This window comes from Dromaius novaehollandiae, chromosome 1 (assembly GCF_036370855.1).
Source record: "Dromaius novaehollandiae isolate bDroNov1 chromosome 1, bDroNov1.hap1, whole genome shotgun sequence".
NCBI classification, from domain to species: domain Eukaryota; kingdom Metazoa; phylum Chordata; class Aves; order Casuariiformes; family Dromaiidae; genus Dromaius; species Dromaius novaehollandiae.
The window spans coordinates 203,229,137-203,253,470 of record NC_088098.1 but is presented as its reverse complement, the minus strand read 5'-3'; the positions used below and the strand labels follow the sequence as shown (position 1 = coordinate 203,253,470).

Sequence of the window (24,334 nt, the reverse complement as noted above, 5' to 3'; positions counted from 1 at the left end):
CTAGATACTTGCTTTTACTGGACCACGTATCTTCCACAATTTTTTTCCAAGTTACAAGGCTTAGTACGACCTTTGAAATTTCCAGCCCACATTTATCCACAGGCAGCTTTTGCGTACTTCATCTTGCACCCATGTAGTCCTTCAGCTTATGAAGCTATTATAGAAAGCAAGCAACCATATTGTATGTCAGCCTTTTTTGATAAGCTAAACAAGATACTATATCAACTTACATCTTTGGTCAAACCAGTCATAGAGTGTCTACTTATTTGTCACTGGAGGCCAGTGCCAGAGACTGTCAAACTTTGTGTAGTTTAAAGGGTCATACTTCAGTGGAAAAGCTGGGGAGGGATGAGTGGGAGTAACAGTTATTTTAGCAGATTCATCACAAACATAGCTTTTAGGTGGGTTATCACTTTGCCAGCTATTGATGAGCACAGAATACAGTCGCACATAAAAACATAACACTGTATTTCAAAGTCTAGAAGCTAACTGCTGTCTTTAAACACATGCCAGCAACAACAAACTCCTGCAGTGTATATGCGAACCACTCTAAACATGGTTTGTGTTTTTTTTTTTAATTAAGACATTTGCATGTCCATGTTAACTCTGTTCTATGTAGGTGTACTCTTTAGTCTCTGTTCTCGATAGGCACTGCTGTAAAGGGCAAAGAATAGCAGTTTTATTTTTTGGTAAAAGTTGTTATTGCATACCTTGTTAAAATGCCAGTCAGGCATATACTAGGATCAGATAAAATAAAAAGATCTTGATGCTGGCCAGAACCAAGTGGCAATCGGCTGGTGATATCAAAATGCAGGGACTAGTTTTCATTTGCTTCTTGAATTAGCTTTATGTCAAAAAACTTTTTACGGGACGTTTCCATTTCAATTACTAAAATTGCTGACTTAGCCTGCATTGTTCAGTCCTGAAGATTTCAGGTGTGCACTAACTGCTTTTCTTAGTGAAGCTAATTTGCTTAGCTTTTCTTGTCGGGGTTTTAATTTGGACCCAAGTGTCTTCAATTTAATTGAAAAAAACCCCATCAGTCTCTCATGGAAGCCTACTGGCTTATCTTCATTTAATAATCAGATGTGTAATTGGTGTTCAGATATAGCTTAACTGGGAAAATTGCAGCATTCTGCCTATGTGTGGTTATTTGAATACTGAAATTGCAGCTTCCTTACTATATATATAGCAATCGATTCCTTGAGGGCACACAAATCCTTGCTCGACCTTTTCAAGTGAATTAGCAACAGAATCCAAGGGCTGGTGTTTTGATGTAAAGGTTGCGATGAATGCCATCTGTCGGATAGCAGGATGGTTTAATGTAGGCCTCTTTTATATCAGGTACTTTCCATGCTGCGGGGCATATTCTGGGGGCTGTGCTGCAGACCAGTCTGTATATTCCAGTGCAAACAAAGACAATTTGCCTTCCTATGACTTGATGAGAAAATCTATCCAGAAGCTGAGAAATACCACATTCTCCACTCTCCTCATAGTGTTCAAGAGATTCCCTTCCGACGCTCAGCTGCACTGTGCGAGGGGCTGCTGAATCCTGCAGCCCGATCGAGGTGAGGCTGCTGCAGCTCCATGCGCTCACGTCCCACCAGCAGTGAGGTGGGACAGCACACCTGACTGGCAGAGGCACACACACGTACACATGTGGCTACCGCACAGACAGACAACACAGAGCTCACACAAACACAAACTGCATCAATGGCCTCATCCTGGTCCCCTCTCTGGCTGATAAAGTTGAAAGCCCATGAATGTAAAATGCAGATACTGTACATATATACAGTGTGGATCCCTCCAGCAGCTGCCAGTAGACCCAGTCTATCCAGTAGCTGGACCCTGGCCCTGCTGCATGTGCGTGCGCACACACACACACACACACACACACACACACACACACACACCCCTATGGATCCCTCCAGTAGCTGCTTTTAGACACCCAGTCAACCCATTGCCTCCACCCTGCATCCCCTGGTCTCCCCTCGCCTCACCCATAGACGCAAGCAGGTGCCTCCATTAGCTGGTCCAGAGCAGTGGCCTCACCAGCTAACACCACCAAATCCCCAGGCCCCAGGGTCTCTCCACTGTCCAGGCCAGACTTATTGCAGCTGTTTCTATGCCTGGATCCCAATCTGTTATCCAACTCGCTGGCTAGTCCAGCCTGATATTCGCTGGCAACCACATGCTGATGTGCGTACCCATGACATGAGCGCACTCCAGCCCCTCTGACAGGTGGCCCTGCTCTCGTTGCTGCACTTAGACCTCCACACACATGTACACGTGCAGCAGACAGCTCCTCACCCAGGAAAGTAGATAGAAATGGAAGTGAGTGAGAAGACAGGTCAGATTGCACTGATCAGGCACAGGGCAGGACCAGAAAAGTGTACTGGGGCTTGGAAGCGAATGTCTGGGGCTACAAACTCAAAGTCAGACGAACCAGGTCACCATGGACTATAGTCTCTTCCCTCACCGGAACCCACCGTGGAAGTCCAAGACTTCGTCAGGCTTTTCTTTGTCTCCTGTTTCCAGGATCCACTTCCTCAATGCAAACGACTCCCTCCTCTTTGCTCCTCAGTGTCAAAACACTACATGAAGTCTCGTAATAGGAATTCAGTAAAGCAAAAAAAGTGTATTTGATACAGAGCTGGGAGAAGAGCAAGAATATTTGCAGAGTATGGCACAGGAGCTGGATTACCTTCCCTCGCAAAATGCCTCCCTAAGAGGCTCATGTTTAGTCTCCAACCTTTTTTTATCAGGCAGTCACCTCACATGGGGGTTTCCCACTGCTGTTGGATGGTACGTGATAGTTCCTCATGTTTAGAGGTGGAATCCTCATCGTTCACACACTAGGTTGGATTAGAAATATCATATTACCAAACCAAACTGATTTGGTTTTTTTTTGTTTGTTTGCTTGTTTTTGCCCTGTGTTGAAGTGGTAAAAGGCCATCACTATGCCGGTAGATAGAGAGAGTCTTTTTTTGACAAGATCATAATGATACAAATAATAGGTCTCTGGACCATCTGCATCTCAGAGAAGGTAAACTGATTTCAAACTGGGCTAAAAAAGGTCATCTGAGTGCACCAGCTATTGACAATGATATCCTCCGAACTCAAACACAGAGCAAAAGGGTTAAGATGTTTGCTCTCATTATTTGTCTAATGCAAAATGCAACGAATAAAATTTAATGACTTTTTTGTTGTGTCACCAGCCCTTAAATCCAAATATATGAAAGAAACACATGATATCAAGCTCTTTTTATCCTGTTCTGTTCATACGGGTCTTGAAAGAGAAATTATTTCAACTGAGAAACCTTTTGTCGGCTTCAAACTGGAGCATCTAATACATTAACTGTTATCATGTAACTAGTTCCATTTTAATGAAAGCATGTCTGTGCTACAGCAACTCTCTATAAGCAATGTGTATAAATGTTTTTGAAAAACTCAATTTTTCAAATATAATTTTTGCCACCTATAAATGAATTTCAGAAAAAGTCTTAAGTAAAATCAGTTTTAGAAGGTAGTGTAAAACCTAAAATACTTCTTCACTACTATTTATGCCAGAATATTTTCTGGTTTGGAAATTCATTTATTGAAGAAATGTTTGAAAGGAAATGCAAAATCTAATCTGCACTTTAAACACTTAAGGCAGATATTCAAGGCATGCCAGTGTACAGCCAAACAAATGAAGGATGTTCTATATTTCAGAATATTTGATCGAGATTATCAATAAAAAAATTTATAGTTCCTAGAATGAGAGACCAGAATGCTAATTTCTGAATTTTTATTAACTGCTGTACTGGAGTCCCTGAGAGAATAAGAACAAATTGGACATCTGTTGAATTAGCATTAGAGCAGTATGACTGGGTAATGCACTCCAGAAAAGAGCAAGGGAAATCTTAAATGAATTTGCAGAAAAGTATTTTTACCACGGTTGCAGATCATAAAATCAACTGGAAGATTTTGTCTTCTAAAATGAAAAAAGAATATTTAAAAAATATATTATCTTAAAAAATGAAAATGGATCACCGAGTGAACACAGGAACCATATTCTTTTTCAGCTGAAGAGACATAGAGCTGCTTTTCATGTTACAGTTTTATAAAAGCTGTCACTCACGTAAAAGCACAAGGACAATCTGACAATGTTAGCAAGCCATTAGTTATGTAGTTACATAACAGTGCTGGATTGGAGGAGCTTTATGCCACCCTTGGACACTTGGCAGCAATTGCTCAGCTGCTGTCTACACAGCATCTTCAGCACATTCCTGAAGAGGAAAAAGAGTCTCCTTCACCCAATAAATATATCTTTGTTCACTGTAGACAAGAGAAGTTTCCTTTGTCAGGTAAAAACTCCCCCCCTGCAATGAATTCTTTCTTTGAATAAGGAGGACTGAAATGAAGAGGTTAAAAACACTCATTTGAATGGTTCACCGTGCCAATCAGTGGCATTACCCTTGTGAGTAAGGCATATATGTGTGAGGGAGGGCTGCAAAGCTGCGTACTCAGACTGTAGGCTGGCTGCAGTTTCCCTTATCAGGCAGGATCTAGCTAGTGCAGAATTAATTCGGAAACAGTTTGATGTCCTTATTCAGTGCCAGATCCAATGCAGACCTAATGTGGGCTTCAGCTTGAAAAAAGGACCTTCAAATGAAAGTTACGGTCCAGATAGTTCCTGTTCTGCTGTTCCCCAACCTGGGGAAGATGCCTGCCCCAGGGTAAGTTAAAGTTTCCCAGACAGCTAGACACAGCTTTTGACAGCTGCCCTGCCCTCAGCAAGCAGACGCTTAGCTCCTGCCCTGGTTCACCTGAGATGCAGACCTGTGGCAGGAGGCCTCCTTTGCCATCCGGGAGCACAGCTTCAGCAAGTCGAGCAGAGGGCAGCAGTTAGGGCAGCTCTCTGGCATCCAAGCCTGCTGAGGCTGAGACCGGCTCAGAGCACCCTAATCAGGAGGGGCAGAGGGGGATCAGGACCATTGCGCCACTGTCACCGCTGCTGCTTCTTCACAAGAAACCTGCCAGCTCTTCCTGGGTTGGGGTTCACACTGGATTATCCTGAAATAGCACTTCTGAATTTCCTTGATGTACAGAGAGCTCCAAAGCAATTCATGGCAAGTGCTGCTGAAAAACACAAGGATACCTAGCATGGATGGTCTCATGTTGTGGAAATGTCATGTTGTGGAAGTGTCCTCATATCATATTTTTAGTTCATCTGAATTCTGAATAATCACTCAGAGTATCTTCTTTCAAAAGCAATATTTATTTTTTCATCAAGATAAGACACATATTACATACGGCATAGAGTAAAAAATACTGCTAGAAAAGCTGCATTTAACTGAGATAACAAAAAATATATATATAAATTGCACTTGAGGAAGTTGGCTCTATCCCAGAAGAATATACTAAATATAAAGCTAGCGAGTGGCTTTGAAATTAGAAATCTATTTGAGTTTCCTTTGAAAATCATACTTATTTCGGGGTGTTCCAATTCCATCAGTAAAAATGAAAGGGATTAGCTTTTTTAACAACATTGTTTCTTAAGTTAAAACAATATATAAACAACATAGCAATTATTACAAAGACAAAGAGAAAATAAAGGTGTGGAAAAACATCTCTGCAACTTCTGTCAATAAATAAAAAAACACAATTTTGCTGGCATTTGATTTCATCAGGGACATTACAGCCAGAGGCTTGGGATCTGAGAGCTTTATTTGTTCCACCTGTATATTATAGCCCTCACACTGCAACACAAAGCCCGTACTTGAACCCTTTTCTGCATTAGCCTGAAGCACAGAAGTCACTGTCTTTAGAGGAGATGGCAGCAAGAAGCAATGACTTCTAGTCAGTGGTTCCCATTCATTGCTATGTGTCCCAGGGAAAAGACTTTAAATTTTCTGACAAGTTTATCTTATGTTTAAGAAAATTCACCCCGAATTAAGCAAGAGGACAATTCCTATTATACCAATCTCTTTCTTTTTTACAGCTGAATTTCTCTGCTGGGTCATGGCATCCACTGCCACCTGTATCTAATTCAGTTGGCTACCCTCCAAAACAGGCATTCATACCATCTACTCTTGGGTATCTACCAGAGAGAGAGAAGCTCGCTGGGTGATTTGAATCTGGGGGTCTAAAGACTGCTTTGGAAGAGCCTCTCTCTCTTTCTCCGTTGCCTGTAGAGGTAACTTAGGCTTCTAGCCGCTGCTGTATCCCTAAAATTAGGTGGGTAAATGCCCTCCAGAAATACTCCATGGAAATTCACACTGGAAACTGGATGAACATGCATAAACGCATGGGAGATGCCAGGCACAGTGGATGCCTGGTACACATTTTCCCCTGAGGGGTGGGAATCAATGGACCACCCTAAGCAAAAAGTCACATGAAATTGATGTGTCCTACAACCAATGACAAATACCAGGCCAGAGGGCTTTGTGGACCACATTCACACACCATTCAGTCATGAATAGCCATTAGAGAGTGTGTATTGTCTCAAAAACAATCACTAGTGTCAGGGTCTCAAATGCAAACTTCTTCCAAAATTAGCTAAAAGTTATGGAAGGGCTGGGCCAATCTTGCTATTAAGCTAGAGACAGGAAAAGAATGAAGTCTTTTTAAACAACCCTGAAACAAGAAAGTGAAGCTGGCAATCTTTGGTTAAAGGGCTGTTCTTTTAACGTGAATTGCTTTGAAAAATGATGAATCACTTCCCAACTTAGCATTCAAGTGCATTTTTAAATAGACATCTGGGAGCCAGAGAGGAAAAATTAATATAAATAATAAAAACCCCACACATTTTGAATCTCAAATGTTAAAGTACAGGAAATAAAGTAATACAACATTTCTAAGGGATGCTTCAGGAAAGTTTTACTAAAATTATAAAAGATAGAGCACTCATAAAATACTTGATTTGATAAAGAGACTAAGTTATAACATTAGGGCACTTTTAGTAATAAATTGTAGATTACTGAGACAGTATGGCTTAAAGGCTCTCAATATTATAGCATATGCCAGATTCCACTAATTATGACACACTATTGTCAAACTACTTTGCTCTTTCCAAGAGGCAGAAACACAAGAGGCAACACACACAAAATGAACTGATGCAGCCTGTGTCTGCTATTAAATATAAAACCTCAGCCATTAAATGTGCCATCCCATTCTGCTATATTCATGATCAAAAGTCCAATTCTATTCCAGACTTAAAACTGCCTGTAATTTACACCAAACAACTTTTGGAGCAGTATTTTAAAACCTTTAAAGCTAGTTTGGAAGGACCTTTTTTTCCTTTTTCAGCTAGAGCACTTTTATAATATTTTAATAGGTATAGGAAGCTATCCTGTAGCTTTTAAAGTGCTTGTTTTATTACGAGGTGGTGTTTAATAATATTCTTTTTGTGGAAGTTAATAAATGATCCACATTTTCTATGACAGACAGACATGGCTTAATGAGCTAATATGCCTCAGCAAAATGCAATCAAAAAGAAATTCACTGTCAACAGTTTAACCATGGCAATACACATAGCTGAAATCAGACAACTAACCTCAGATAACTAAGATTAATGGATATATGATGAAGTTATAATATTCCTTATTTGAAACAAACAAACAAACAAACCCCAAACCAAATAGCGATAATTAAATCTCAAGCACAGTTTTGTTTCCCAGTAATGCAACTGCAAAACGAATCAGTATTTTCAACAAACAAGTGCCCTATCTCCATCACCTGCTCAGGGAAACATGTACTCCTTGAACTACAGTGAGGAAGAGAATACGTGAGGGTTGTCTCTCACTTTTCATATCGAGGGGGCTCATCCTGGGAAACTGTGGGCAACTGCAGGCAAGTAGCCAGAGTCCAGTCCAGGAGTATAGTGACCAGAATAAGCCCCAGCACACGCGGATTTGTCTGGGGCCTTGGCAGGAGCCCTCCTGTTACCATTCTCAATGCAATCTGGATGATGGTTCCTGTGGTGTCAGAGCATCAATGCAGAAGTACTGTCCTCCCGCACCTCCCTGCAACCACCAATGCCCTAGCTCATGCAAAGCATTTACAAATTCCAGCACTTGATTTGCCTGAGCACAAACAGTGAGTTTTGATTTTACTGGTGTTCTATTTTATGTAGTCCTGGATTTTCCTCATTATAGCTCACTGTATTGGAAAGGAACACTGGAAAGTTCCTTTTGGGAGCTGGATTAAGCATTGTATATTTTTATGGGATCAAATTCTGTCTTCATTTATATGCACAAAACTCTACTGATAGTTAGGGGAGCTGAGCAGCTAGAAATGATAGCAGAATTTGAGCGCAGGGACCTGTTGAGTGAGAGATGTGCAGAAACACAACGTTATTTCATTGCGAGCTACTGCAATTAGCTACACAATTTTTGATTAATTTCATTAGGCATTGTGAGGTTAAGGCCAATAAGTGAGCTGTGAAAATCTCAACCCTCAGAATCTAGCTATAGCTAAACATAATCCTATATTCTTGGATGCTGATACATAATTCTATGATATACCTGTTTAGCTGCCATGGCACTAACCAGCACAGCTATGCTGAAACACAGCAATCATTTTTGCTAACTGCAAAGGCAGGCTAGTAGCAAAGTTCAAATGATTAGTGAGTAAAGGTCCTCAGAGCAATCCTGCTTTAAAGTAAATGTCTGGTAAGCTGCACTTAGCATGTCTTGTTGTTTTTTCTTTTTTTATCGGGGTGGTCTTGAACTGCAGATACAATCACAACGCTCATGGTGATCCAGCTGTATATCTACTAAGGCCATGTTGTTCCTGGTTCTGCCTTTCCTTCTGGGATGCCCAGCCTCCGGGATGAATTTCAGCACCTAGGAGGAAGAAGGGAAATGCATCTTTTACAAAACTCTGTTAGTGATTTCAGGATGAAAGTGTAAGGGCCCTGAGGGCACTAACAGGCTGTAATGGTCCTGACCAGCCTCACCAGAGGCCTCCGCTTGCACCCCCTGCCCATTGGCCCATACTCCTTGGACTGCTTCTCTGAGTTTCCTTTCCTCCTTTCCCAGGTCAAATATTCCTTCTCCTTTCCTGCCCCAACTCCCAGAGACGTCAGGCCTCTCCCCTCTACTTCTTCATCCAACAGGCCAGACTGGAAATGAAGCTTTGTGTTTATCACCGACACAAAGAGCTTGCTGCTTCCCTACTCCTCCCACACCATTTGTTATATTTCTATGAATTCAGCCACCCAGCTTATTGGAGCAGGGTCTGTTTACTCTTGTGCATACCTGGAAAAATGGAGTCCAAACTCTAAAAAGGCCCTTGGATTCCTGAAACATTTATAAAAATTTTATAGCTAAAGCAACGGAAAGCACTGCTCACAGACAAAGCGGAGTCGAGAGCGAGTCCAATCTGTTATACTACTAGTGCTTTTATCATTGTCATGCTGGAGGGCAAAGCTGCTCATCTACACCTGTACCCTCTCAAGGTAATCTGTCTTTGCATTATATGTTTTGGGGGGCCTTTGATGCTATCTTGGAGGCCAGACTTTATTTTCTGCTAACTTGGACACATTTTTGTTATACTTCCAGCATTTTTTTCCACTCTGGGAAACCCTTCTGCATTGTCTGTCCTGGAGCTTTGACAGATTGGATTATTGCCTACATCAGGTAACTTCATCTCATGCAATTTCCTAACCCTGTTCAGAATTGCTCCTTTGCATGCTAATTATCGGGCATGTTTCTTTTGGTTTGTCTTTGCAACCCCATGCATATTTGAATGGCTCAGCCCCTTCCCTCAGTTGTATAATGCTCCTGCTCTAAAGAACAAGGAATATTTTCTAATGAAGTTTGAAATTTCTGAAGCACATATCATTAAAAGAAGTGGAAGGAGATGAATGAAACTTTGGGATCTGAGTATGCAACTTTTGTTGGCTTCCCTTAAAATATCTGCGCCTTAATTCAAACAATTTCTTAAGACAGGTTACTGTGAGAAGAAAGAGAAACAAACCAACAATGACATCCTAGGGAACATGGTTATAGTAAAAGAAGTTTCTGAAAACAATTCTGCCTAGGCCAGAGAACCCACAGACCCCTGAAAAGGAAGGTTAGAGGGATATAGGTTATAAAGAAGATGAACGAGAGGCAACAAACATAAATTGCAACAAGGGAAATAGTATTTGAGCACATGGATGAAAATTCTTCATGACAAGAGTGGTTAAACACTGGAACAGGTTGCCCAGGGAGGTTATGGAATCTCTATCCTTGGAGGCAGTCAAAACTTAACAGGACAAGGCCCTAAGCAACCTCCTCTAACTCTGAAATTCTTTACTTTGAATGGGAGATTGGATTAGATGACCCCCAGCGGTGCCTTCCAACCCAAACTATTATATGATTCTATGCTGTGGATATGTGGAAAACAACCATAATTACAAGCCTTATCTCATCTTCTGTGATAGTGCAAATATGTAAATCATGAACTGGAAAAAATTGGGAAGGACCAGGAATCTGCATATGGGCATGCTTCACAAACCCACTGTTGGAAGCTGAGTCTCTGTGTAAGAACTCATATCCCTGCAGCTACACAGTAGCTCAGAGTGAGGGGAGAGAATGCACTATTTTGTTTCATTAGTTTGTTCTCTTCTACAAGTTTAAATTCATAAAGTTGTGGGAAAAAGAGTTATCCTTTTTATGTCTACAGTATTTAAACAAAATAGATAATAATTTCATATTTCTGCCCTGAAACTCAAGTATTAATTTCGATGAAGTATAACAAATGAGTTAAGACTAAGAACACTTTAACTTTCCTAGAGCATTTTTCTTCCTAACTCTCAGAACACATTGCAAAGCAGGTTTTACCTCATCATCCATCTTCTATAGCTGCAGATCCAAAACTGATTTGCTCAAGGCTCCACAACAGATCACTATAAAAATTGCCAGTGGCATTATCTGCCCTTTCCACTGTACCTGAGTACCTTGATATCACTTATTTACAGGTGGGGAACAGGACACAGAAAAAGCAAGGCTGCAGATCCACAGGTGAGTGCAGACAGGTGTGCTGATTCTGCTGGCTGTGGCCTAAGTCACTTCAGTCCACGCACTGATAAGGTACTTTAACTAATATATCTCATCTCTTAGCAGGCTATTGAAATTTGTGCTAACTTGGCCTAGCAACTCCTAGACCATCTAGAATTGTCTTGCTTCTAACTCAAAGGATGGAGATAAGTCTGTCTTGTCTATGACCTGCCACTCTGGTCAAGTAAGGAATGGGATCTGAATCACCTTTACTGAGTATCTCAGCCACATATTTTACCTTGAGTAAGAGGCCCCCTAATTCACAGATCATGCTGTCACTCAAGTAAAAATCTTTTTTTTCTAAACAAAGTAATTTTTGTTCTTCGATCTCAAAACATCATACAAGAACTGAGATAGCCTTGGGAAGGAGAGGAAGAATAAGAGGCCAGATACCAGATACACAGAGTACTGGCAGCTTCAACAGAATCAGAAAGTCACCAGAAGTAAGTCTTAATGACTTGCCAAAGGCTAACCAGGAATTCTGTGCAGAGCTGGAAGTGGAGAGGAAGGCAGGAGAGTCGCCTCCATTACAAGACCATTCTTTCACCACTGTAATGCCTGGAGGGTAGGAAGGCCACAGAATGTAACAAAAGTGACGGGCACTGAACACAGTTTATTATATTGTCCTCCATTTTCCGACAAAATTAATGTTCAACCTATGTAGCACAGAGAGCAAGGATGATGCAAGGTACAGGCGCAGTGGTTTATCCTGTGGGGAAGATACAAATACTTTTCTCTAAAATGCAGGGACATGCCAATTTTGTAAAAAAGCAACAAAATCATAACGTGTTTGAATGGATTTCAAACACTGACTGCCTCAGTATATGCAATAAATCCTGATGGACACCAGGACAACTCACTGGACTACACTGGCATCCAAAACATGAAGGAACTGAACCCAGCTGGACTGCTGAGATTATTTCAGAGCTCAAAATAGACTGCATCTTAAAAGACACTTTTTTTAAGAAAACATAGTTTTAAAATCAAGTACAGCTGCTGGAGCTGAACCTATGATAAAATTCTTTATTTAAAGAAGCCTTTCATCAAAATCTGACAATTTCAGATGACTGACACTTTGCAAGATCATGGGTAGGTAGATCTGCTTTTTTCAATTGAGAGCAAATGAAAGTATATGCAATGTGATGAGAGCAAAGATGTGGGCTGTATTTAAGCTAACAGATCTCCTGACAGCTTTGGGATTTTCCCTGTGTTTTATATTAAGAAACATGAGAACAGTATATGGGCTTTGTTGATAAGAGTAGAAAAATGAATTGGCAGACACTTCCCCAGACAAGACAGGAAAGTAGTGTTTGAACACAGCTGAAATTGGAATGCCTTAACAGCTGATCACAGAACTGATGCTCAAAGCTTTCAGTCTAGCTTCCATCTAATAGTTTTAGTTTCAGCTAAATACAAGAGTATTGAAAAGAATCAGGAAGTAAGGCCATTTCTGGTGACCACAGTAGTTGAAAGAAAACTTTTACTCTGGAAATAGTGCTGTTTACTCATTACATGGTCAGTTCCTTAAAGGTGAAGAACTATTGAATTAATGAAAACAGTTCAAAGAAAATGTGCTCAGGGCTACTTTATTGCTCAGGGCTACTTTATTGCTCCTTGTTTTGATGAGATCAGTAGCATTACTCCTGTAAGAAAATACGGATATGAGAAGGAACTGGAATGTCCAAAAGGTTTGGTTTTGGTGTGAGAAAAATAAAGGAATGGGCTTGCAGTTTTCAAATTAAAGGATCAATGCCCATCTGTACTAATCAAAATCTGGTGCCTCAGCTGTTCAGATCATTGCCTTACAAAGTATATATAACTATAGCCATATCCCCTTCATCAAATGCTGAATTAATTATGGTCATATAACCACTGAACTAAAGAAAAAAAAAAAAACAAGCCAGAAGACTCAACGTCAGAGCTGGATTTGGTGCTTATGGGTAATACAAAGAAAAAAGGTACTGGGGCCTAGTAACATTTATCATGCAGATGACTCCATAGCAGAACACTAATATGCTATATACCATTTTTCTTTGTAGATATGCCTGAACATCAGAGAGGTTTCAAGGTCAGGTGACTGTGGCAACTGCATATTTTTCCTTGGGGGTGGTGGTGAATGAAATAGAAAGAAAATTCTTAGATATTTTTCCCTGCCAGTAATCTTGCTCTTCAATTATGCATTGAATTTGGATGCCAGATTCTGATGAACTCTAAACCAGAGGACAAAGACATAGCAACCAGCATCTGGAAGCCAAAGCCAGAACAACTCAAACTGGAATAAGGCACAAGTGTTTAAGTCAGGCTGATCTATCACTTGAACAGCCTTCCAAGGAACAGGGGTTTTCAGTCTCAGCCTGAGGACACAAAAAAACGGATGCCTTTCCGGAAGGTATATAACGAAGTTTTGGGCTTGCTTTAGGGGCAGCAGGGTGCTGACTAATGCCTGTGGAGCACAGGAGGTGAGGGCGGATGGCCCAGTAGTTCCCTCTAATGTCAGCCATCTATAAAAACACTCTAATTTAGGGGCGGGGAAGTGGGGAGAGGGCTTGAGGAGAGCAGAGTGGTGATTACTGCCGGGGAAAGGACACACCTGTAGGTATTAACAGCACGTTCACCCGAACCTGTACCTCAGCATTTCTCCAGCAGAAGCAGCAGCAAAGGGGCTGCTCCAGAGAGCAGATTCACCTGAACGATTCACCTGAAACACCTACCTCTGAATGTGGTGGTGGTGCCTAGCTCCTTCTGTTGACTAAGAAAGCAGCCCAAAGGCTGGACTCTTGGTTTTAGATGGTCAGACTCAGATGATGTGAAGCACTCCCTCCAGCATCCCCTGAAGGTCCTTGCCATATAATTTTTCCTTTGAAGTCAAGTGTACATTTAGCCATGAAAATCTGTGATGGCTGATTTTTGTTCTAATAAAAAGCAAATAAAATGGAACCTGGCTAACAGCTCTAACAAAAAGGTGTAGCTAGTGGCTAGTACCTATTTTTTATTTATCATCTTTTATTTTATTTATTACTATTTATTACTACCAACCCTACTAAAATTCTTTGTTAGGTTATTGATCAGTACTTTAAATGCAAATAAAAATGTGAAGCTCAGTTCAAAACAGCTCATTTTGCTTTCTCATAAGCCTAAGAAGATCACAAATGATCAATAACATGAGTGCAGTTTACCAAATATTTGCTTAGCTGTACATTCCAGTGACTGAGGACGGAGAGCAAACTTGTATGCAGTTTTAGGTAGGTAAATTTATACTTTGCAGAACTTGTTTTAACCTACAGCTATGCAGTGTTATCTAATCTCCCTCCGCTCATCTAAAAATACCATCATTCTGGCATGCAAACCAAATTATATTTGTCTGAGATTCATGAAAAAGGAAGCATCAAAAGTGCAAAACATTCAACATAGATCCAAGTTCTGATACGGATGAGAAGTCTCACTCTACAGTTTTTGAAAGTTATCTAATCCAAAGTTCACACATAGTTCAGCTGTGCTCTTAGCATAAGAAACAAAGCATTGTGGGAATGTGGTTCATAATTTAGCATAAGGACCTTTATTCTAGTAGGAACATAGCCTAAAATAACGGCACAGACCCAAAGTTGTATTCTTTCTTAATAGAAAGGAACGAATAGAAAAGATCTTTTTGCTAATCACGGATAGCATTCCAACTAGGGGATTATTAAATGTAGATTGGATTATTGATTCTATTTTTTTGATCTATATGAATAAGAAATGCTTGTATGAATAAGAGAAATATCTGTTTGTAACACAGCAAACACTGGAAAAATGTTAGTTAGTTTAAAACACAGGCACCTGAAACAGTCACTAAAACTACAGTGTTTCTTACATGCATGACACCAACAAGGCCCTCACTTTTGGGGATCTTGTAAAGGATTATGGCTTCAGTTATTGCCTTTTCTCTGATGAGGTACAGATGTTCCCCCTTCCAGAAGTGCCTCACTCTGCCCAGGTCTGTATCACCTGCTGTCTCATTAGCTTAACTCCTGCATGTCATCCCAACAACTTTCATTTTAATCTAGCCAAAAATGAATCTTTATTCTCACACTGTACCTCTTTGTTCTCTCTGCTCATCCTGTAACTTAGCAGTCACTTTTGACTCGTTCTGTTTGCTTTCATTGGCATACAAAACATTTATAAATCCCACCGCTTATTCTGGTATAACTTTTCTATGCATTAACTCTTTTGTCAGACTATTTTCTGTGTCTTTATTACCATAACAACCTTTCTGTCTCCTTGGCACATGTACTATCAACTCCAGGACATACAAAAAATCAGACTATAATTCCTTGCACACTGATTCAATGATGCTAGCTCTTTTTAGTCCCTTAATGAATTTCCTTCATTGCATCAGCAGCCTATGTATCATTTTCATCCAGTTATCCTATGTTCCCCTGTGTTAAGACAAACAAGAATTATTGTTTATTCTCTCAAGTGCCTACTTAGGGTTTGCTTCCTATTTTTCTGAAAAAAAAAAAGGAAAGAAAAAGCGGAGACAACACCAAATTGTATTAGTTACACTTCTTTACTCCATGACAACAACACCTCTGTCTTACTGAAGTCTCATATCACCTCTTTATCTTCTCGCCTGTCGTTTCTTCCCCAGTAACATTCGCTACTGTCTTGTTTTCCATTTAGAATGCTGGAACCAGTTAAGTTTGTTTCTATGCACCAACAGCTTGGGGAAAAACTCAGCACTGTTTAGCTATTCTGAGGTGCTTGCTACCCCTCTCAATGCAGCAAGAGGTTATAAACTAGCATCCCCAATGCTAATCTAAACCTTGTGGCTCAGAACTGCATGCATGGCTTGTGAAGCTCCAGTTAACATGAAACTTGAATAAAAGCGTAATACTGTGAAAAAGAGGAAAAAAAGCTACTGTTAACAAACACACAGTGATAAATGCATCAGTCTTTACAAGAGACACAAGTAAGTAGGCAAAAGGTGCAGTCAGCTTCAACCACTCTGCTCTTTTGCTTAAATGCCTTTAAGCTATGTTGTATAGTACAGTGTTTGTGGAGGTTTACATATTATGACAAACTCTGGTTGCTACCTTAAGAGTGTTTATTCCTCATGGAAACTCATTTCACATCTAATCAGTTAAAGCAATGAGATGGGGAAGCTGATTTCTTGTTTCTCTGAGGTATGAGCATACTCATGGATGACACAGCCTCAGTCCTAGCTGAATTTAGTCCTGGATTAAGTTCCCCCATGCCTCCTTTGGGCTACATTATCTCCAATTTTAGGACCCCTCTCTCTTTAACAAGAAGCTCCAGGCATTTCCATAGAAATGCACTGCAATGGCAAATATGCTTTCATTTCAGCTCCCTCTTAGAAAGTTAGACAGCAGAAGATGTGAGCATTTGATTAAGGTGTACTGTGTTCATTTTCATGAATTGCTCTGCCTTTCCTTTGTACAGAGCCCTGTGATATATCTAACAGGATCACTGTGGCTGAGAGATGTTTTGAGATAATACTAACACTTGGACTGCTTGATTTGCAGGATTCCTGACATTATGTGGTAAGTCACGAGTATCTGTCCATGATTCTGGCCTCAAGCAAATCCAAGAAAACCACAGAGCATCACAAGGCTTCTGCTGAAAAATACCATAAAGCTAGCTGTTTACTCAAGTTATTAACCCATTTGTTTATGGAAACTGTTGAGTATTTCAGTAAAGTTATGGCATGTTTCCAGGTAACAAGGAAGATGCATAATTAGCATTTCCCAGGGCAATAAAGAAAAAGATCCCCCATACTGTGGCATTCTCATTTTCTCATTTCCCCTGCTGTTGCACTACTTCATATAATAGGACATGATAGGAAAGAACTATATAGTCTGTTCAGAGAACTGGAGCAGGACTCACAGCTTGAGGAAATTAAAGGCTACATATAATAGCTGTTAGTCCTATGATACTAGTGGAGAGTGCTCTGAAACCTTGGTGATGAGTACAATGTAAGACTTTGAATAGGAACTAAGGGGGAACTAAAAAGCATTAAAAGAATAGAGAAAAGATAACCTTGAAATCTCTCTGGAATATAACCTTCTCTCTCAACAAACACTCAGGGCATTAGTGCCCTCTGAGCAATTACTCAGAGGACTGCGAGACATTGGCCACAAAGCTGAAAAGGAGAGTATTGCTTCTGGAACATCCGCCTGCCGGTCTTTCTCACCCAGGAATACTAGGTAGCTGGAAAACACTAAACAACTTGCATATGATTTCCAGTCAGATTTGTGCTGCTGAGGACAAACATATCCATGTACAAGACTAGTAGCTATGTCAGGTCCAGGACTTCTGTAGCTGAAGCTCTAGACAGTGATTAGGCAAAAAGAGCATGGAAAGAAGAGAGACCTGGAGTTTGTATGATTCAGTTTCAGCTCCTACAAACATTTTCTTTGCTCCACTATCTTACACTTTCTTCTGGTTTCTTTTGCAAGTAAATCAAAGTAATTTGAATCTGATCTACATTCTCCTGAAGAAAAAGGCAGGGATTTTTAACAAAATTAACAGCTCTGGGGACTTCATAAAGTGTGCAACTCTGTCCTTCCATATGCAACTAAAAGCGTTTTGATTAAAGTTAGTGGGTTTCAAATTGTCTCCAAAAAGAGTAAAACATGGATCTAAAAATGGCATGTTGAGAAACCCCTCCTCAGTGATTTCACTGCCAGACATTTCTTAATAAAATTATAGTTAAGTGAAAAAGGAGAATAAAGAATAAAAATGATTAGCTGTGTGTGGCCAATAATAATAATGACAGATTTAAAAGTGGAAAATATTTTCAACTAAAATTAATGGACACATCTTTAGTATGTCATATGTGAATTTATCTGCATGACTTCCACTCATGTTAATGGGAGCCGCCTGACTAAATTTCTGTTCAGTGAGCTGTTAATTCATCCCTTAGGGATTAAGTTTAAATTTAAACTTACAAAAGCCTTTTAATGTTAAAGCTGGAACACTGTCTTTAATTCAAATGGTTTCCAGAGAACAAAGGAGCACTGAAATAAATTAGCAGTGATGTGTTATTGAGAATATTGAATTTTCTGAATTTAGTGACTAATTTGGGGGGAATGTTTGTCATGCCATCCTGGTTCTGACCAATACCCTGTTAGTAAGAGATTCCGTTGTCCCAGATGCTCCCAAACACCTGATAATAAATAAATAGTTGATAACATGTTTATAAACAGCACTTCTTTCTAGTTACTGTCAATATTTGGCTTAAATTCTGACAGTGATGTGACCCAGGAGACTCTGAATCCTTCTAAATTATACACTAATTTAAGTGCTAAAATTCCATATAGATTTGTTGTGCAAAAAATAAAACAAATTCCTTTTTATCATTTTAAGTTAGCTCCTTTTCATTCTCACTCAGACTCCCCTTGTTCTTTTCTTAAGGAAAAGATTAAATAGGGTGACCTGATTTTCCTTAAGGTACTATACACTATTTTGTATCTTTCACTGTGTCCTATCTTATTCATAGTTTTTCTAAATGAAATGATCCTAAACTTCTGAGCCTCCTTCCTTATATATGTTTTGTTATGTATCTTCTGCTGTATCTCCTTTGATGTATATTTTCCACTTCTACATATCTTTTCTCTTTCTCCCTGTATTTTGAGCACCAATGGTCTAAACCAAATATAAGCACTTCACATATTTATCTAAGGCCATGATAAATATTTGGTGTGTTATTCTCTATCCACCTCTATTCTTACAGAATACTGTCACTTGCTTTTTTCCACCACCACTGCACTAAACAAATGTTTTCCTTAAGCTCTTCACAGTGATTCACTACCTGACCTCGTCAGTCTTCTGTCCCCTGTTTCTCCCTCTTCCCCCCACACATTCAATGTTAATAGAAATAAATCATTGAGACTGTCCCTTCTAATGCTTGGTGCTTTTTTACAATGCATTTATAAGTAGTTACATAGGCTCTCTGAAATCCCTTGCAGCCTTCTCTACTCTTAAAGTATGTTACATTTTGTGTTATCTGTCATTTTTGCCACCTCACTGTTCATCTCCTTCCAGATTGATAATACATGAAATATCACTTAATCAGAATGCTTGGGGCACCCACAGATAGCCACTTTCTATATAGAAAATTGCCCATCTATTCCACCTCTTTGCTCTTTATCTCTTAACCAGCTTCTAATCCATGACTGATCTTGTCTGGTAGATTGCTAGGTCTCTGAAGGGAGTGCCAGGCCTTTTAGCATTCTTGTACAATGTTGTGGTGATGTATAAATATTTATCCATATATAAGGCATTCTGGTTTCATTTTATCAGTTCATACACATCTAGGTGTTTTATAACCCTATTAATTTTTTTTCCAATTAACTTTTCTACCATTGAGATAAGGCTTTCTGCTCTGTAATCACCAGGGTCATCCCTTGAATATTCCCTAAAATTAGATAAAATATTAACTACTTTCCAGTGCTAGCTGATGTGCAGTATGCTGTGTTCTGCAATTAATTGTGAGAAAAATCTCTTACCTTGGAAAAGAGTAACCACTCTGCTTACAGTAAGGCGAAGTTCTGACCTTCATCTGCCTCCTGCTATTTAAAGCTACCATTTACAGCTATTGCTATTTCAGCTACCCTTAGGGCCTCTCCTGAGCTAAAGCCTTTACGGTATGAGTGCAAATCACGTCCAGATTAAAAGTCCATAAAGTTCATTTTCACTTGAGACTTAAGCCAAGTGGCAAAGCAGATTCTTAAGAGAGATGTGTGTCAGAAATTAAGTCAGCATGGCATATAGCTACCTATTTTCAGTCACTAAAAAGGATAATGCCAAGTAACTTTCCTAGATATGTTCACAGTTTGGTGCTGAAAATGCTACTTTAGAGGCAAGAAAATAAAATGTTCTTTCCTTGTTCATTTACTCCTCAGTGTGGTTTGAATGGATTAAAATATAAATATAATGGACTTTATACTATAATGTTCTTATGCACAAATTCTTCCTTCCTAAAAATTTCTGAGTGGGAAAAAAGTTAAGGCAAAAAGATTCTGCATTTTTCTACAAGTAATAAATCTGGAAGACAAGAGAGTTTACAAGTGACTTAATTGTCTTTTTCAAGTGTGGTCAGAAGCTCAAAAGACAGTGTAAAGAAGGAGAAAAGCAGTAAGTATCTCAAGATGAACATGTCACTACACTCCTAAAAATAGTATTTCCACTGGTGTAAACATTCATGTTGTATCAGTCCTTCATGGGGAAAGTCAGTCCAGCCTAAGCCTCATTCTTGCAATAAGGTTCACCAGGTTGCCATAAGCACTCACATGGAGCAGTGGCAGAAGCTCTCCCCTCCAATTTCTTATAAATGTACTCAGAAATACCTGTTAACACCCCTTTCTAATACATTTATAACCTCCTTTTGCTCTACTCATTCACTTCTGAATGTAATTCACTCAGCCCAAAGGCAGAAGTCAATCAAGAAAATAATAGAGAATCTGAGAAAACAGAAACTACAGTATCTTGAAGCTATGTACTACGTGTGTCTTCTAATATGGTACTTTAACCCAATAATATTAAACTTAAATAAAATTAGGTCCTCTTGCTGCTTGTGTGGGTGTGTCTCTCTGCAGCTCTGCTGTAGTTGGAGGTGTGAACGCTGCACCACAGATATACCAAGCTAGTATCTAGCATAGCCAGCAAGACTGATGCCATTGTGTAAGTCTAGGCTTCACACTCAGGCTACCTGAACCTGCCTGGAAGCCTAGGCAGACCCTCCGTCCCCACTCAGAATGGTGATCACAATGGGCATCCACCTAAATGCTTTGGTCAACATCTGCCTCTCTCAATAGCATCTTTGCCCATGAGATTTTACTGTGGTCAGTGATTTCTACCTATCTTCACATTGCAGATGTGACAGTATAATCAACATGGCAACACACAGCTCTGAGAAAAGCATTCAGAATTTATGTAAGCAATGAATTACCAAAAGAAGTACCAAAGAGTGAAAATACCTCATGATATTTTTTCACTGTTTTCCCTGACATGCATGTGCAGGATTTCCAATTTGAAGTCCCACAGCCACAATTTCCTCCACAGCGCTGGACAAGGAGGCAGCGGGGGAAGAAAACTACATTTGTCAGCTTCAGTTCCTCCCTTAAATTGACAGAGTAGTTTCTCGGAGTGCAGCTGTAACGTTTCACATCATCATTCAATCTGTCCAGGTCAACTGCAATGCAAAAGAGGTTTTATTAGTAAGGTCGGAGAGGGACACTCCCATGGTTTATACTGTTCCCCAGGCAGCCAATAACACAAAGTGATGTGGCATTGGTTGGAAAATATATTAAGTATAGAAGTGATTTCTGAAAAGATAAAGATAAACCCACCAATTTTAAATCATTACAGGTGGCCATCCAGGCTCTCCTGCTCCCACTGAATCCCATGGCAGAACTCCTACTGACTATAAAGCTGAAGGGCAGGTTTGCAGCAAAATATTGTCCTGGAAGCTGAAGACTGGTTATTTTATCTGCTCTGTCGCTGATCTGGTGGATCCTTGGATGAGATATTCCACCTCTGCTACTCTCTTCCCTCCCTGCTTATATCGTACCTATTTAGATGATAAGTTCTTGTCTCTTATAATGGCTAGAATTTCATTTGGATAACCATAGGCACATAAAAGGCAAACAGTTTAACCAATGCACTTCCTGTGGTCCACACAGAGATGCCTTTCATTGCTACTTAAGAAGGTTAAGACAAGTGGCAGAACTTACCTTCTTGAATTGCCTGTCCATATTGTTGAGAGATTGAGTCTAGACACCTATCTTTTATATGACTAAAGCAATATTAATTTCTGCCTGTAAATGCTACTACTATAGGCATACAAATATATGCAATTAAAATTAATTAATTAATCAAAATTAATGAGCTTCATTGAATGCCAGTAGTTGGTTGATGTTTAAATGCCTAGTATCTTTGTGAGATGTGTCATTTAAATTAATAGTAAAACCAAGCATAAAAATAATGTATAAACTGTTGACTATGAGTTTAAGTGCTGATTCTAGGTTTGGCTTGTACAGCCAAAATAAAACATTTTCCACAGTTGTGATAAGGATAAAAGTAACAGATTTGAAGAATTTTACTTCTTTAGAAGTTTTCTGGTTTTGTTTTCTCTTCTTTCCCCCTTTATTTTTTTCTTTTGGATGCTGTCAACAGTTTAACTGTTCAAGAGTTTAATAATTTATTCAAAATTGGAGGAAATGTGATCCTGTGTCAAGCAGTGACGTCCTCTGAATTGAAACTCAGAATCAGAAACAAAATTAAAATGCATTTTAAGCTCACAAAGCTTAAGAGCTTGGAGAATTCATCTTCTTTTGATTCAAATCCTCAAATTTCAAAAAAAAAAAAAAAGAAAAACTGGAAACCAGGAACACTGTGTCTCACTGACAAATCATTAAATGCATGGATTTTTTTTTTTTAATAAAAATAAATTTCACTCAAAAGATGATTTCAGCTGAACAGCAAAACACCTGAAAATGACTGGACGGTACAAGAGATAAATAATAATCCCCTCCCACTCCATCCAATATTTACTAATAGATATATCAACAGAAAAACATGGATGGTTCAAATGAGAACTGAGATAACAGTAGAGTGTTTGTGAACACATCAGATTTCCACAGAAATGTTTAATACCTCACCTCCATCTCTAGTCCTGGGCTATGCTTATGCTTTACTATAAATACGTGAAAACCTCCAATAAAGTCAGGAGCACTACAGCATTTTATACTTTCTGTGGCTCAGCCCTTACTAATATCATAAAGTAAATTGTATGTTGACAACAATCTACAGGAATTGTGGAAAAAGTTGTGATTTGTTCAATATCATGCACCTTTACATTGTGGCTTTGAGATATTGTCTGGTTCAAGGTAGATATACAACAGGTAAGGATATGTAAATGCTGTAAGTAATATTAAACAAAATCATAACAGCTTCACTTTTCTGGCAAGGAGTTATCTCAGTCAAAGGGAATATAGCAGATAAATTGGGATTTTATAGCAATTGTGAAACATCTCGCCATGAAATCTCTGTGGTTTTCCCCAGAGAGCTAGCATCTCTGCAAAAGAGTTATATATCATCCTCTTGATATAAGCACAAAATCAATGGAGTTGCTGGTATATTCATGCACTGAGAGAAAAATATGCCCAGAATGGCCACAATCAGGACCTAGAAGACCAGCGAATATTGATTTCTTTGTTTTAGCAGATGATATTTCGTTCTCTGTTGTCGTTCCTCAAAGCCACTCCTCATTCGATCTTCTCAGGCTAATTCTTTTCGCAGGGAAGCGTTTCCCACTCCTCTAAACATTCCCATCAGGACCTTCACCATCAGCTTTGCTCACAGATCATGAGAAGTATCTGGCTACTATTCATTCGAGCCAATTGACAAGAAGGAAAACTAACCAATAGAAAAGGGCAGAATATATTCTGCCTTCATGATCATTAAGGTTTCTGGAGGGGAAGGCCCAGAATATCCATATACTGCACCGCAGCAATCTAGGGGTAAGGATATCGATACAAGCAGGTTCCTACTGGGACAGAGTGGCTTAGGATGGCAGTTGAGAATGGTGCGTCTCTAGAACAGGTCAGAATAAAATGCTCAAAGGCTAAATTCAGCCCTTTAATTACAATACCTGCTTCTTTGTAACAAAGAAAACAAGGCTCCCAGCAACAGACTGGTCATTAAAGAGGGCCCATACCCAGGTCACATGAACTGGCATCTAAGTCCAAGCGAAGATCAGAGAGTAAACCAAATTTGTTCTATCATGGGTGAAATCTCCCCTCAGGCCCAACAGTTCTCATTGCTGTGCTGAGCTGATATCTGTTATCACTGCTGTGCTGTCAACACAGAAATATGTCTTCTTAACAAGTCTGGCAGAGAGGGAAAGTGCCTGCATTTTAAGGGGGGGTGGAAGGGGAGGGGAGGTCTGCAGAAAGCATATTATATCCATCGCAGTGTTACACAAATTGGCTTCACTACTTAAGCTGCTCAATTTAAATGGCAAGGGACACAATGGTAAAGGGCTGTCATTGACGGAAAGGCTTTGCTCACTAGCCTCCTAAAGCCTAGTTTAGATGACTTTCAAAAGTCTTTTGCGGGGTCTGTTCTCAAGCTGCATCTGAGTGAGGGCTGTGGAGAGTTGTTGACTTGCTCAAAGAATAGGAGGGAATAATTAGATAATTAGGGTAATTTTTGTTTTATGCAGTAGGAAGGAATCAGCTATTTTCAGTGAGTGCTCAAAGCTTTGGATGGATGCATTTTTCAGGAATTCTAAAATCAGCCAA

At 39.6% G+C, this 24,334-nt stretch overlaps 1 protein-coding gene across 3 annotated transcripts in view; it reads right to left on the bottom strand.

Moving 5' to 3' along the window:
• Window positions 1-5,244: 5,244 nt before the first annotated feature.
• PDGFD (platelet derived growth factor D) overlaps window positions 5,245-24,334 on the bottom strand; it is a 149,827-nt gene continuing 130,737 nt past the window's right edge. For all 3 annotated transcript variants that reach the window (XM_026107344.2, XM_026107343.2, XM_026107342.2), the window contains 2 exons: window positions 21,008-21,222; window positions 5,245-8,831 (listed from right to left, as the gene is read on the bottom strand). In XM_026107344.2, coding sequence (XP_025963129.1) covers window positions 8,697-8,831; window positions 21,008-21,222 — 350 coding nt within the window. In that variant the 3' untranslated portion in view covers window positions 5,245-8,696. The remainder of the gene's footprint in view (window positions 8,832-21,007; window positions 21,223-24,334) is intronic.